This window comes from Amblyraja radiata, chromosome 6 (genome assembly GCF_010909765.2).
Source record: "Amblyraja radiata isolate CabotCenter1 chromosome 6, sAmbRad1.1.pri, whole genome shotgun sequence".
Lineage (NCBI taxonomy): Eukaryota > Metazoa > Chordata > Chondrichthyes > Rajiformes > Rajidae > Amblyraja > Amblyraja radiata.
Genome location: NC_045961.1, coordinates 55,784,747 through 55,799,436, shown reverse-complemented (window position 1 = coordinate 55,799,436; position 14,690 = coordinate 55,784,747). Strand labels below are relative to the sequence as shown.

Below are 14,690 nucleotides of genomic sequence, written 5' to 3'. Positions count from 1 at the left end.
TCAGGGGCCCACTTGCGATCGGGCAAGCTGACACCCTGGCCAGTCCGCCACTGCCTAGACCCCCAGTGCCCACCTTCCACCACGTCCTTAACCGCCAGCGACATCGTCATCCTTGACCATCGACACTATCCTCGACCGCTGGCACTCTCGACCGCCAACGCTCTCCTCAACCGGCGACACAACCACCTCGACCTCCGGGCCCGTCTTCGATCTCGACCGCCTGCCTGACCTCGACCGTCAGTCCATCCTCCACCGCCGGCCCCTTCCTGGACCTTCCTAGATCTCGACCGGTGGTCCAACCTTGACCGCCGGCCCCTCCCCAGACTTTGACTGCCGGAGCTCTCCTTGACCGCCAGCCCGACCTCTTCCAACCTCGCCAGCCACCGGGTTCTTGCCTGATAGTGCCGCAGCGGCGACCCAGAGTGCAGCTGCGGGGACCCCTCGCCCGGCTTCTCCACGACCTCCTGGGAGCATCGGATAATCAAGCCGATACAATAGCTGTTTCTCTTTCCTTAGACATTGCCTGACCTGCTAAGTATTTCTGTCATTTTTTGTGTTTACTTCACTCAGATTTAAATCTGCACAAGACAATTACATGCCTTCCCTGGTCAAATTAAAAGATAGATAGAATCAATAGGAAATTTGGCATTGTTTCTCAACAAACTTCAATCTTTTTTAAACTTCAGACACTGAAGCCTTTAAGGATTCACAATACAGATAATATCCTGTACTCTGTATCTTTCCGTTTGCTCTACCGATTGTACTTGAGTTTGACTTGGTTACATTTATAACTTATATCTGATCTGATGGGTAGCCTGCAGAACAAAGCTTTTCACTATATCTCGGTATGCATGACAGTAATAAACATAACCATAATTTCCTTCAGCCCAACAGTGTTGTGTATCAATGCTCTAGAATTCTGGTCTGTTTGCTTGTCATTGAATTTAACCACTCCATCACTGTTGGTCATGACTTTGGTTGACAAAGAACTAAACTATCAAAACATCTCCCTAAAATTCTAATTGCACCTCCAAAATGCTCTGTACAAACGCGATGATAAAGCTTTTGCTCATCTGTGTTCATCATGCAGCTCACCATCAACATTTTCTTTTCTGCCCAGTATTAATTCAGTAATTCATTAATTTAGAAAATAAAACAGCAATGACAGCTAGTTGGAGTTTGTTCAAATGCACCATCACTCTATTTTCCAACCATGTATATTTCTTTATAGGAGAAAAATAATGATGAAAAGGATGGTAGATAATATGATCAATAGTAATGACTATCTCATTCACTCTATTTCACACAAGAGCAGTCAATTGGCCAATTCCGTCTGGCAAAGTAAAATTTCCACCCAACCCCCCATAACACAACAAACACAAAAAAGAATTATGTCTAAAACATCTCTCAAATACCAATCAAGATACAAGCAATTTGACTTTTGCAATAATAAAAATGAAAATTAAATTACACTGAGGGGAAACAACCGAGGTTAAAAATCTTTCTGTCTGGTGGGGTACGGTGGGGAGAAGGAGTGTAGGAAGGAACTGCAAATGCTGGAGTAATTCAGCGGTAGACAGCATCTCCAGAGAATAGGAATAGTTGACATTTCGGGTCAGAACCTTTCTTCAGTCTCCTTTCTTCCAGAGATACTGCCTGACCCACTGAGTTACTCCAGCACTTGGTGTTTATCTGGGGAGAAGACATTGGCGGTGGGACAGATATGGGAAGGATAATTGTTTTCTTTTAAAAGCTGCTGCAATAAAGTTACTGCATCACACTATTTACCATGTTGGGAAAGCAGGCAGATTTCCATTACAATACGATATGCACCAGCTTCACAAGGACATCTGGCACAGTACAGAACATTTTTACAGAAGGAATCCAGTGGAATAATAAAATTGCAATCTTTCTGTTTGAACGCCTACTTGTTCTGATGCAAGTACATTGAAATTATAACCCTGTGTCCTTCCAATCCCAAAATAATATTATCATATCATAAATTATGTATGGCCTTCATGAATAATTTCTTGTATTTTCTGTTTTATTTCATATTTCCAGTATTTGAAATAATGCATTTCCTTTCCATCAGAACTTCCTAGCTTCAGAAATAATGGTAAAGACAGCATTTGGTCAGTCTTTTGTCTTTTACATACAGAAAGCCAGGAGTTAGTCTTTAGTAATAGTTACAAATAGATTCGACAGTATTATTTTTTATCAACATTCGTTTTTGCTCAGATGACTCTCGACCCGAGAACTTAATATAAATTTAACATCCAAGTTAGTGCTTTGCTAGTAACCATAGAAATCATATTCATGCAGCGGGGAAACAGGCCCTTCGGCCTAACTTGCTCACATCAACAAACATATCCCATTTACACTAGTCCCATCAGCCTGTGTTTAGCCCATATCCCTCTAAACCTGTCCTATCCATGTACCTGTCTAATTGTTTCTTAAACATTGCGATGGTCCCTGCCTTTGGAAGCATGTTTCATTCACCCACCACCCTTTGTGTGAAAAAGTTACCGTTCAGATTCCTATTAAATCTTTTCCCTCTTCACCTTAAATCTATGTCCTCTGGTATTTGATTCCCTTACTCTGGGCAAGACTCTGTGTCTGCCAGATCTATTCCTCTCATGATTTTATACACCTCTAACAGATCACCCCATAACCATTTGCAGAAATCTTGGAAAGGAGCTAAAGCAACAACAGTAAAGGGTGCTGACCTGAAACATCACCTGTCCATTCACTTTACAGATGCTGCCTGACACCCTAAGTTCCTCCAGCACGTTTTTTTGGCGCAAAATATTTGCTTTCAAATATTGCTTGCAAGTTTTCACACACTGACAAACAGATTAAGTACCAATGAGATTGCCATTTTGACTGCTATTGGCAATCACTCCATATACAGCACTCTGAACTACTCAAAGACAATTCTATGTGAATTGCTGCAAAAATTAAGCTACCATACATTTGAAATATTATGATTTCTTACAACTATTGATTTAAGAATTTTATCAGATTTTAATCTTACAGAATATAGAAATATTTTATTTTATTTGCATCACATTATCAGACAAGAATTGAATACCAAATGTTGTATAGATTTTTGGGTAAGATAATAATATAAAACTCACTAATTTTGTGACCAATATTTTTGGATTAGATTTCAATTATTAATACAAATAAAAATATGCTACTCATGCTAAATTAATTGTTATGCCTTTTCTTTGTCATTTCTGTGACGATTGAGCTGAAGCAGAAAACCTACCTCAAATTCTGCATGCTTATGTACATCTTCTGCTCGCTGTCTGTTCAAAATGAACTCTGCCTCGTTTGCCACTCTCACTATGTGGTCCTTCATTGCATGACACAGTAACCTTAAAAACAAAAGAGCATCATAAATCTTCCTTTTGTCCAATATGCTTCACAAATGCTACTTTGTTTGATGATTGGAAAGACATTCGGCGCACACCTGCTTAAAACCAAATTGCCTCCACACAAAAATTCATAAAACTCACGATATAGTTTGGTGCAGTGTCAATGAGGATTACCTTTGCTGTAAAACAGCAGTTATGTGTTCTTAAAATAACACTTAAAATATGATATTCTTAAAATAGGATAGGTTTAGAGGGATATGGGCCAAATGCAGGCGTGGGATTAATGTAGATGAGACATGTTGGCCGGTGTAGGAGGCACAGATAGGGACGACAGCCAGAACCTTTTTCCCCAGATCGGAAATTTCAAAGGCTAAAGGGCATAGCCTTAAGGTGAGAGGGGCAAAGTTTAAAGGAGTTGTGCAGGACAAGTTTATTTTTTACAGAGTGGTGGGTGCCTGGAATATGTTATGAGAGGAAACAGGCCCTTCGGCCTAACTTGCTCACATCAACAAACATATCCCATCTACACTAGTCCCATCTGCCTGTGTTTAGCCCATATCCCTCTAAACCTGTCCTATCCATGTACCTGTCTAATTGTTTCTTAAACATTGCGATGGTCCCTGCCTTTGGAAGCATGTTTCATTCACCCACCACCCTTTGTGTGAAAAAGTTACCGTTCAGATTCCTATTAAATCTTTTCCCTCTTCACCTTAAATCTATGTCCTCTGGTTTTTGATTCCCTTACTCTGGGCAAGACTCTGTGTCTGCCAGATCTATTCCTCTCATGATTTTATACACCTCTATCAGATCACCCCATAACCATTTGCAGAAATCTTGGAAAGGAGCTAAAGCAACAACAGTAAAGGGTGCTGACTTGAAACATCACCTGTCCATTCACTTTACAGATGCTGCCTGACACGCTAAGTTCCTCCAGCACGTTTTTTTGGCGCAAAATATGGTGGAGGCAGATACAATAATGGTGTTTAAGAGGATTTTAGATAGGCACATGGATATGCAGGGAATGGAGGGGCATGATGTGCAGATAGATGAGGTGTGTTTTATCTTGGCGTCATGTTCGGCGCAGACATTGTGGACTGAAGGGCCTATTGCGGTGCTGTACATTTCTATGTTCTATTAACATATAATTTTGACATAAAGATCACTGAATCACAACTTAATCATCGATCAAAAACTAAAACATTGTTTGTTTCATTATCAACACTGTACATTGTTCAAAATCAGCATTCCATTGATGTAACACCCACTGACATAGATAGCAGAAGATAAAAGTGTTATTTTCGAAGCACATTAGAACAATTGAGTTATGCTGTGCTCTGGTGTAATTCAATAATGAACAGCAAAGAAAATCTGACCACTTGCTAAATGCGTCAAACTGCACGCTAGAAAACTGAGTTTCAATAACCTGTGAGGGAAACAGCATAATCTGCAGGTTGCTGACACACAGGACCAACAGGAATTATAGCATTGAGTGAATAACATGGGCCTTAGCAGCGTTAGATGTAAACAGGTTGAGCTCTGGAACCTGAGGAAGAGATAGGAATAATGAAGACGAGGGACAATGGTTGATAATGGAATAGAGGGAGGGACTCTCTAGAGAGGGAGGGATTCTCTAAAGCCAATGGGAAGACATTAACAACCATACATGGAATGTGTCTGTATCAATTGTTGCGTTTCCCCCTCTCTCATCGATACCAAAACTGCCTTTACCATTTATTAACTTAACAGACTTCAGTAAACCGAAAGTGCTCCTTTGCATGTGTGCTCAAATAAACGCTTGATTGCATGAACACAATGGACTTGTTGGTGGTCTCTGCCCCACACAAACCTTAACTGTTACTTAAAAACAATCCCATTAGATAGTATGCTATGCATCATTTGCTAAATCTATTTTCATTCCAACAATCTTTCAATAATCGCATTCTGACTTTATTCCTATGTGAAGATTATGTGTAATTTTACACACCATTAAATGTGCTTTGTTCTAATTATGAAGGTGCATTTTTATTCCTGTAATGATCCTGTTCATAATTTCTAGCCATCCCACAGTGCACTTAAACCTCAGCACATTCATCAGTAGTTTATGCCCTGTTAATTGTAGACAACTGCACAATTAAATTCTTAACCCATGATGTATTTCCAGCGTTTAGATGCTTTCTCTGCAGTTAGAATTGTTAGTTTACTTTGTTTCCAATCAATCTTAAAATATGAATGCAGCAAAATATTATTCGAGAAATTATTTTAAAACACCAATCTATGAGATAGTAACTATAAAAATATACCACTGATTATATGAATGAATCATGTCCCAAACATGTTAAAACTGAAGATATAAACAATTGTGCTCTTTGCCTCCCTATTCTGCAGTATCGATAAGACCAGGTTGTTATAAATTCATGAAATGTGTCTTCACAAATTTTAAAGTTTATAATTTTTCCTACTGATCCAGGAAAACAGCATTTAAAAATTAAACAAATGAATATTTTAGCAATAGATAATCATTTTCCATATAATTTGTTTACACTTTTGTCCCACTATTTCCCATGGTATTTATGCAGAACATAATTTCAGAATATATTCCAATCAAAAACAAAGTACATGTCATATCAGATCTACACCACAATAATAGTTCATAAAATCACAGCTAATGCAAACATGGCTTAAGAACATTAGTTATGACTGCAGCATGCCGGACAGCTCTTGTACCAATCTGATGTTGCTTTAATGTACTGAGAACTCTCGACTATAAAATACACAATACATATTCCTTTAACAGATGGAGCAGCAGATGGGTTTACATGTTAAATTTCCGTTATCCTTCAATGAAACTTCCCTGCTGTTTCATTAGTTGCCCACAAACAAACATATATCAATATTGATTGCTTATTTCAGTGTTTTGTTAAAAATTAAGTGTTAAGTCTTAAGTTGATGTATATGCTTGGATGCTGCTAATAAAGTTGCAGTTATTTTAAACTCAATAATTGAAGTATGTATAATTCTACCACAATAAAAATGGAATTAATCATTGGCAGATGGCTGAAAATAAAGACTATTTCCCTTTAGAACAGTGCATGCCTTTAAGGCTCCGTGTTTAGCTAAACAATGGCGTAAAAATGTTGTTACCTTCCTTCATTAATGAGCTCAATAAATGCCAGTCCTGCATTCTTCTGAATAGAATTCTGCCATTCCTGGAAAAATAGACCATAATATAACATTACTGGATAATGCCGACTAGAATCGTAGTAATTATATTACAGAAGGTGCACATCGTGGCCAATAATGAACTTTAGGTTAACCCCACATTTCCCAGTTCTTTGTTCAAAGGCTTGCAGGTCATTGTTCCTTAATTACCCTTTCAGGCAGCAATTTCCACTGGGTGTTGAGTCTAAATATTGTTGATCAATTACCTTATAACTCTTCCATCAATTAATTAAACTTAGGCAGGTATTTAGCCACCCCCTACCCCCACTCCCTACTTTCAGTCTGAATCGCCACCCATCCTTTTTTGCCAGAGATGCTGCCTGACCTGCTGAATTATTCCAGCGCTTTGTCCTCTATCTTTGGTATAAAGCAGCATCTGCAGTTCCTCGTTTCTACTAACGGTGGGTATTTGTTTGTTCTCTTAACTGTCTTATCCTCCAAAATTTCAACCTACAGTATACGCCAACCTTGCATGGTGAAAGCTCAGCAAACGCAATAATAATAATTATTGAAAGACACAAAATGCTGAAGTAACTCAGCTGGTCAGGCAGCACCCCTGGGGAACATGGATAGGTGAAGTTTCAGGTCGGGACCTGTCTGAAGAAATTTGAAATTGTCTCTCAAGCCTGTGACCATCTTTCCAGGAATTTCCAAGTTATAATCTTATCTGCAAAAGATCCATCACTAATCATCCAAAACCAAAATTCATCCCCTTTGAATGTACATGTCATCTATCCATGTTCTCCAGGGATGCTGCCTGCCCAGTGAGTCACTCTAACAGTTTGTCTTTTCTTGGTAAACCTGCATCTGCAGTTCCATATTTATACATAATAATAGAGTTGAAGAGTACAGAAAAGAAAATGGGTATCAGAATTTTGATCATAGAGGAAGGCAGAATGTGTAGGAAGAATAGAGAATAGTGATGGGCCCCATAACAATGACGTGCTCCTCGCAACAAAAAATTGTAAATATGTCAAGATTTATATAGGCAATCTGACAATACCAGAGAAATAGAGAGATAAAATGATAAACCACTCTACAAGACAAGGTGGAACTAGTATCGTGCTTGACCTTTCAAAACATGGAGAAAAGTTGTGATAATGGACCTCAGTTACATTCAAAGGAGACACATTTTGGATGGTGAGTAGGAATCCTTTGCAGAGGAGATTATAACTTGGGAATTCTTGAAAAGATGGTCAAAGTTTTGGGAGAGGGGGGTGGAGGGGAGGAGGGGTGAGAGAGATGGGACAGAGAGAGGGGAAGGGAGAGAGGGGGGCTGGGGGAAGAGGGGCAGAGGTGGGGGGAAGGGAGGGCAGGGGGGTGGGGGAGAGGAAAGGGGAGGGGGAGAGAGAGAGGGGGAGGGAGGGGGGGAGGGGGAGGGGGAGGGGGAGAGAGAGAGAGATGGGGGAGAGAGAGAGAGAGAGATGGGGAGAGAGAGAGCGAAATGCAACCGTGCGTCACGCATTCAGAATGTTCTGGAAATGAAGCGTGTGCGTCTCATGCACGAAAGCTGTCGGCAGCTCTATGGAATTCAGGGGAGCAGCCTGCCGCGTCACACACACACTAACCACCCACTAACCACAGGGGGCAGAGCTGGGCGGGGCCAGTTGGGCCAGGTGCAAAGGCATTGTGAAAGGGAGGGAGGGAGGGGGAGAGATCTCCCACCCCTGTCCCATTGTGATTAGACATCTGTGAGATGGCGCTGTGACTCATGCAGAAGCTTGATTTTAGTGGGACCAAGTGAAGGTTCCAATCTCCCTCACCTGTCCCATTGTGATGTCATATATGTAAATGAGATCCATTGTGATTGGACATCTGTGAGGTGGCACTTTGGCTAATGCAGCAGCTTGATTTTTAAAATCTTTTGATGTTTTGTGAACAATTTTATTCGGAATCTGGGGAAATAAGGAACAAAATCTAGAGAGGAGTGGATTTCTGAACTCATAAGTTAAATGCCTACCGAAATGGTAACATTCTCTGCGTGTTTGCGGCTGGATTTCGAGGATATACGTTTCACATGAAAAACACACACACACTTTTAATAGATACTAGACCAAGTGCAGATCCGTTGGGTCTGTTGCCGCAACGCGCGTTTGCGATTTGGACCAGCTGATCTGTGGCTTCAGCCAGCATGACAGAGCTGGGCCGGGGGGGAGGTAGAGGAGAGCCGGGCGGCAGCAGCCATTATGGTCGCGCGGGGCACGCAATGAGAAGGTGGCCATCGGGAGGCGAAAAAATGACTGAGTGGGGGGTGAAGGATTTTATAAAAAAATGTGTACAGAAAAATGACTACATTTTATGAGGAGTGGATTTGCGAATGTAAAAGCAAATTCGCTAGCAAAATGGTAAAAATCTCGGCGCTTTTGCGTCTGGTTTCCGCGGAGAAACAAAGGCAAAATCAAAGGCAAAATCAAAATGACATACACCCACACACACACAGTTTTAAAAGTATATAGATATGATGTTTGAGTGTCTTTACACAGTTCCAATCTGCATTAATCTTCAGTGTTTATAGTGCCAGTGGCTGTGATTACTTTATTAATCATAAACATAACAACCAAGTTATCTTAATATATAGACCAAGTCCCTTCACAGTGTAACAGATTTAATATAACTTGTTATACAGCTTTGGCACACATATCGCAGCTAGGACAGACAGTAGTGTTCTTTCCAACCTACAAAATGTGTTTGACATGAACATGCTTACTTTGAATGGTATATTGTATAGTTAACATACAGTCTGTCAGAGTGCAAGAACAGCAAAATATGATTGAGTTGCTCAGAATTAAATCTGACAATCTTCATTCAGATATTGGCCATGCAATCCTAAGTGACAACTGACAAGGCTTCTTGCAATGAAACTGAAAGACCCCAAGCAGACAAACTTACATTGCTTCATATATTTGACCCTCATGTAAATTAGAGCTAATAAATATTACCCACAAAATGCACATTGATACAAGCTAAATTAAAAAGAGCAGGTAAAGATTGTTTCACAATGAAACAAAGCACTGGTCAGAAGCAAGGGAAGAAGGAATAACTAGGATAGGACAATTCTTTGATTCTGTTGGCTACTTTTATGAAGAACTATGAAGTGTAGATGAAGTGTAGTAAGTCTAGCCTTTATGACAGAGTAGAATACATCTATAACTCTCGGCAATTTCCTGTGGTCTTGGACAGAACTGTTCCCAAACCAAGCTGTGATGCAACCCGACAGTATGTTTTTTATAGTGTTTCTGAGGAATTTTGTTAAGGGGGGTGAACCCTCGGAAAGCGCCTGGACCTGATGGTATACCCGGACGAGTTCTCAAAACCTGTGCAGACCAACTGGCGGGAGTTTTTGCAGACATTTTCAACCTCTCACTTCTGAGGTCCGAGGTTCCTACCTGCTTTAAAAGGGCATCAATAATACAAGAAGACGTGCTTCAATGACTATCGACCAGTGGCACTAACGTCAGTGGTGATGAAGTGCTTTGAGCGGTTGGTTATTGTGCACATCAACTCCTACCTCGACAAGAACCTCGACCAACTACAGTTCGCATACCGCCACAACAGGTCAACGGAGGATGCAATTTCACTGGCTCTCCACTCCGCACTGGACCACTTGGACAATAAAAACACCTACATCAGGCTGTTGTTTATAGACTACAGCTCAGCATTTAATACCATCATCCCTTCCAAGCTGGATACCAAGCTCACGGAACTGGGCCTCTGCGCATCCTTCTGCAATTGGATCCTCGACTTCCTCATCCACAGACCACAGTCTGTTCGAATTGGAGGAAACACTTCATCCTCAGTAACAATTAGTGCGGGACCACCTCAAGGCTGCGTGCTCAGCCCCCTGCTTTACTCACTCTATACCCATGTCTGCGTAGCATGTCATAGTGCAAACTCCATCATCAAGTTTGCCGACGACACCATTGTGGGTTGGACGAATCACAGATGGGGACGAGTCAGAGTATAGAAGTGAGATCGACCGACTGACCAAATGGTGCCAGCACAACAACCTGGCTCTCAACATCAGTAAGACCAAAGAACTGATTGTGGACTTTGGTAGGGGAAGGATGAGGACCTACAATCCTGTTTATATCAACGGGATGATGGTGGAGAGGGTCAATAACTTTAAATTCCTGGGCGTGCATATATCAGAAGATCTTTCCTGGACACACCGATGCAATTGTAAAGAAGGCACATCAGCGACTCTACTTCATGAGAAGATTACGGAGATTTGGCATATCGAAGAGGATTCTCCTAAACTTCTACAGGCGCACGGTAGCAAGCATTCTGACTGGTTGCATCGTGGCCTGGTTCGGCAACTTGAACGTCCAGGAGCGAAAAAGACTACAAAAAGTTGTGACCACAACCCAGTCCATCACCGGCTTTGACTTCCCCACCGTCGAAGGGATCTATCGTAGCCGCTGCCTCAAAAAGGCTGCCTAAATCATCAAGGACCCACATCATCCTGGCCACACACTCATCTCACCACTGCCATCAGGAAGAAGGTACAAGAGCCTGAAAACTGTAACGTCCAGGTTCAGGAACAGCTTCTTTCCCACAGCCATCAGGCTATTAAATACAACAAATAAGCTGTGAGCACTGAACGGCAAAATACTATATTATTATTTGTTATTTGCACAATTTTTAATATTTATTGAACGTTTTCTTTTTTTTCCCCGTTACGTACAATGTTTTACATATTCACATATTCTGTTGTGCTGCAGCAAGTAAGAATTTCATTGTCCCGTCCGGGCCATATGACAATAAAACACTCTTGACTCTTCTTGAGTCACAAGAAAGCAAAAGGCCGCAGAGAGTGGTGGGCTCAATCCATCCTAGGCACTACCCTCCCACAATCAAAAAAATGTACAGTGCCCTTCATAGTGTTTGGGACAAAGACCCATCATTTATTTATTTGCCTCTATACTCCACAATTTGAGATTTGTACATTGTCATATTTTATTAAAGGGTATTTATATACATTTTGGTTTCACCATGTAGAAATTACAACAGTGTTTCTACATAGTCCCACCATTTCAGGGCACCATAATGTTTGGGACACAGCAATGTCATGTAAACGAAAGTAGTCATGTTTAGTATTTTGTTGCATGTCCTTTGCATGCAATGACTGCTTGAAGTCTGCGATTCATGGACATCACCAGTTGCTGGGTGTCTTCTCTGGTGATGCTCTGCCAGGCCTGTATTGCAGTCATGCTTGTTTTGGGGGCTTGTCCCCTTCAGTTTTCTCTTCAGCATATAAAAGGCATGCTCAATTGGATTCAAATCGGGTGATTGACTTGGCCACTCAAGAATTTACCATTTTTTAGCTTTGAAAAACTCTTTTGTTACTTTAGCAGTATGTCTGGGATCATTGTCTTGCTGTAGAATGAACTGCCGGCCAATGAATTTTGAGGCATTTGTTTGAACTTGAGCAGATAGGATGTGTCTATACACTTTGGAATTCATTATGCTACTACCATCAGCAGTTGTATCATCAATGACGATAAGTGAGCCAGTACCTTCAGCAGCCATACATGCCCAGGCTATAACACCCCCACCACCGAGTTTCACAGATGAGGTGGTATGCTTTGGATCTTGGGCAGTCCCTTCCCTCCTCCATACTTTGCTCTTGCCATCACTCTGATATGTTAATCTTCGTCTCATCTGTCCACAAGACCTTTTTCCAGAATTGTGGTTGCTCTTTTAAGTACTTCTTGGCAAACTGTAACCTGTCCATCCTATTTTTGCAGCAAACCAGTGGTTTGCATCTTGCAGTGTAGCCTCTGTATTTCTGTTAATGAAGTCTTCAGCTGACAGTGGTCATTGACAAATCCACACCTGACTCCTGAAGAGTGTTTCTGATCTGTCGGTTAGGTGTTTGGGGATTATTATAGAGAGAATTCTTCCGTCATCAGTTGCCAAGGTCCCTTTGCGATTAGTAAGCCACCAGTACTCTCTTCCAAACAATTGATTTTGGTAAGCCTAAGTTTTGGCTGATGTCTCCAACAGTTTTATTCTTGTTTCTCAGTCTCATAATGGCTTTTTTGACTTTCATTGGCACAACTTTGGTCCTCATGGTGATAAAAGCAATAAAAGTTTCCAAAGGTAATGGAAAGACTGGAGGAATGACTAGGTGCTGAGAGCTCTCTTACACCTGCATTAAGGGGGCAATTAACAACCTGAGCAATTACAAACGCCTGTGAAGCCATTTGGCCCAAACATTATGGTGCCCTGAAATGGGGGGGGGGGGGACTATGTATAAACACAGCTGTAATTTCTACATGGTGAAACCAAATTGTATAAAAATACCCTTTAATAAAATCTGACAATGTGCACTTTAACCACATGTGATTTTTTCTATTATATATCTCAAGTACAGAGGCAAATAAATAAATGATGGGTCTTTGTCCCAAACATTATGGAGGGCATTGTACATGAGGCAATGTTTCAAGAAGGTAGAATCTAGCATCAAGTATCCCCTCCATCCGGGCCATGCTCTCTTCTCACTGCTACCATCAGGCAAGAGGTACAAATGCCTGAAGTCACACACCTCCAGTTCGGGAACAGTCACAACTAGCAGATGCTTGACCTAATCTACACAACCCTAACCCTACCTCGACAACAGAGTATACGGATTACCTCTTGTACAACCAATGCCTTTTTCTTCACAATTGTGTTTTGCACTAATGTCTTGTTATTTTGCCGTTTTTAGAAACATTTGGAAACTGCTTGTTCGTATTAGTCTGAGTCTATGTGTCTGCGATGCTGCTGCACGTACGATTTCCATTGAACCTCTCCATACTTGTACATATGACAATAAACTCCGACTCAACCACACTCTTTCACCACGCATAGTTCTCTTTCACCACATATAAAACTGTAAACGGCTCGATTGTAATCATGTATTGTCTTTCTGCTGACTGGTTAGCATGCAACAAAAGCTTGTCATTGAAATCTATTGAATAAAGAAAGGCCTAGGTAGAGTGGATATGGCGAGGATATTTTCAGTAGAGGGGGAGTCTAGGATCAGAGGACACAACCTCAGAATAAAATGATGTACCTTTAGAATGGAAATGAGGAGGAATTTCTTTAGCCTGAGGGTGGTGAATCTGTGGAATTCAATGCCATAGATGGCAGTGGAAGCTATAAATGGGTATTTTCAAACCAGAGAATGATTGGTTCTTGATTAGTAAGAATGTCAAAGGTTACAGGGAGAAGGCAGGAGAATGGGGTTGGGAGGGTAAAATTGATCAGTCATGATCGAATGGCAGAGCAGAATCGATGGGCTGATTGGCCTAATTCTGCTCCTATGCCTTTTGGTCATGATAAATTTCTTTATAAATTTAATATAAAATTTTGGCTCTGCCTAAGATCAAAATAAATTACAGAAAGCTGCAGATATAGCCCAGTCCCTCACAAAGGCCAGACTTCCCACCATTGACACCATCTACACTTCATGCTGCCTTGGAAAAGCAGCCATTATAACCCCACCCGGGTCATTCCTATTTCTCCCTGTCCCCGTCCAGCAGAAGGTACAGAAACATGAAAGCGTGCACAACTCAGAAACAGCTTCATCCCCTCCATTATCAGGCTTCTGAACGGTCCTCCATAAGCTAGGGTACTGTCCGATTCATCTCTACCCCATTGTGGACATTGGACTTTGATACTGATGTGCTACAATGCTGAGAACTATATCTGCACTCTGTATCTTCCCTTTTATTCCATCTATTGTACTTGAGTTTGACGATTGTATTTATGTACGGTATATCTAATCTGGATAGCATGCTAAACAAAGCTTTTCACTGTACCCCAGGACAAATGACAATAATACGCCTAAACAAAAATCGAGGTTGATTGAATTGATTGATATTCGAGCATGAATACAGACCTTTTGGTCCACCGAGTACATACCACCCATTGGCCACTTTTTCCTACTACTAGTTCTATGTTATCCCACTTTCCCATTCAGTCCATACCGCTTAGAGGCAATTTTACAGAGGCCAATTAACTGGCAAACACTCCACATATTTGGAAACCGGAACACCCGGAGCAAACCCACGCAGTGCAAACTCCACACAAGCAGCAAATGATATC

The 14,690-nt window shown here is 41.2% G+C and overlaps 1 protein-coding gene across 6 annotated transcripts in view; it reads right to left on the bottom strand.

The window, feature by feature from the left end:
- The window catches only part of LOC116974451 (neurobeachin-like), a 395,937-nt gene that overhangs the window by 279,548 nt on the left and 101,699 nt on the right, over positions 1-14,690 (bottom strand). For all 6 annotated transcript variants that reach the window (XM_033022898.1, XM_033022900.1, XM_033022902.1 and 3 more), the window contains 2 exons: positions 6,522-6,586; positions 3,272-3,380 (listed from right to left, as the gene is read on the bottom strand). In XM_033022898.1, the coding sequence (XP_032878789.1) occupies positions 3,272-3,380; positions 6,522-6,586 (174 nt within the window). The remainder of the gene's footprint in view (positions 1-3,271; positions 3,381-6,521; positions 6,587-14,690) is intronic.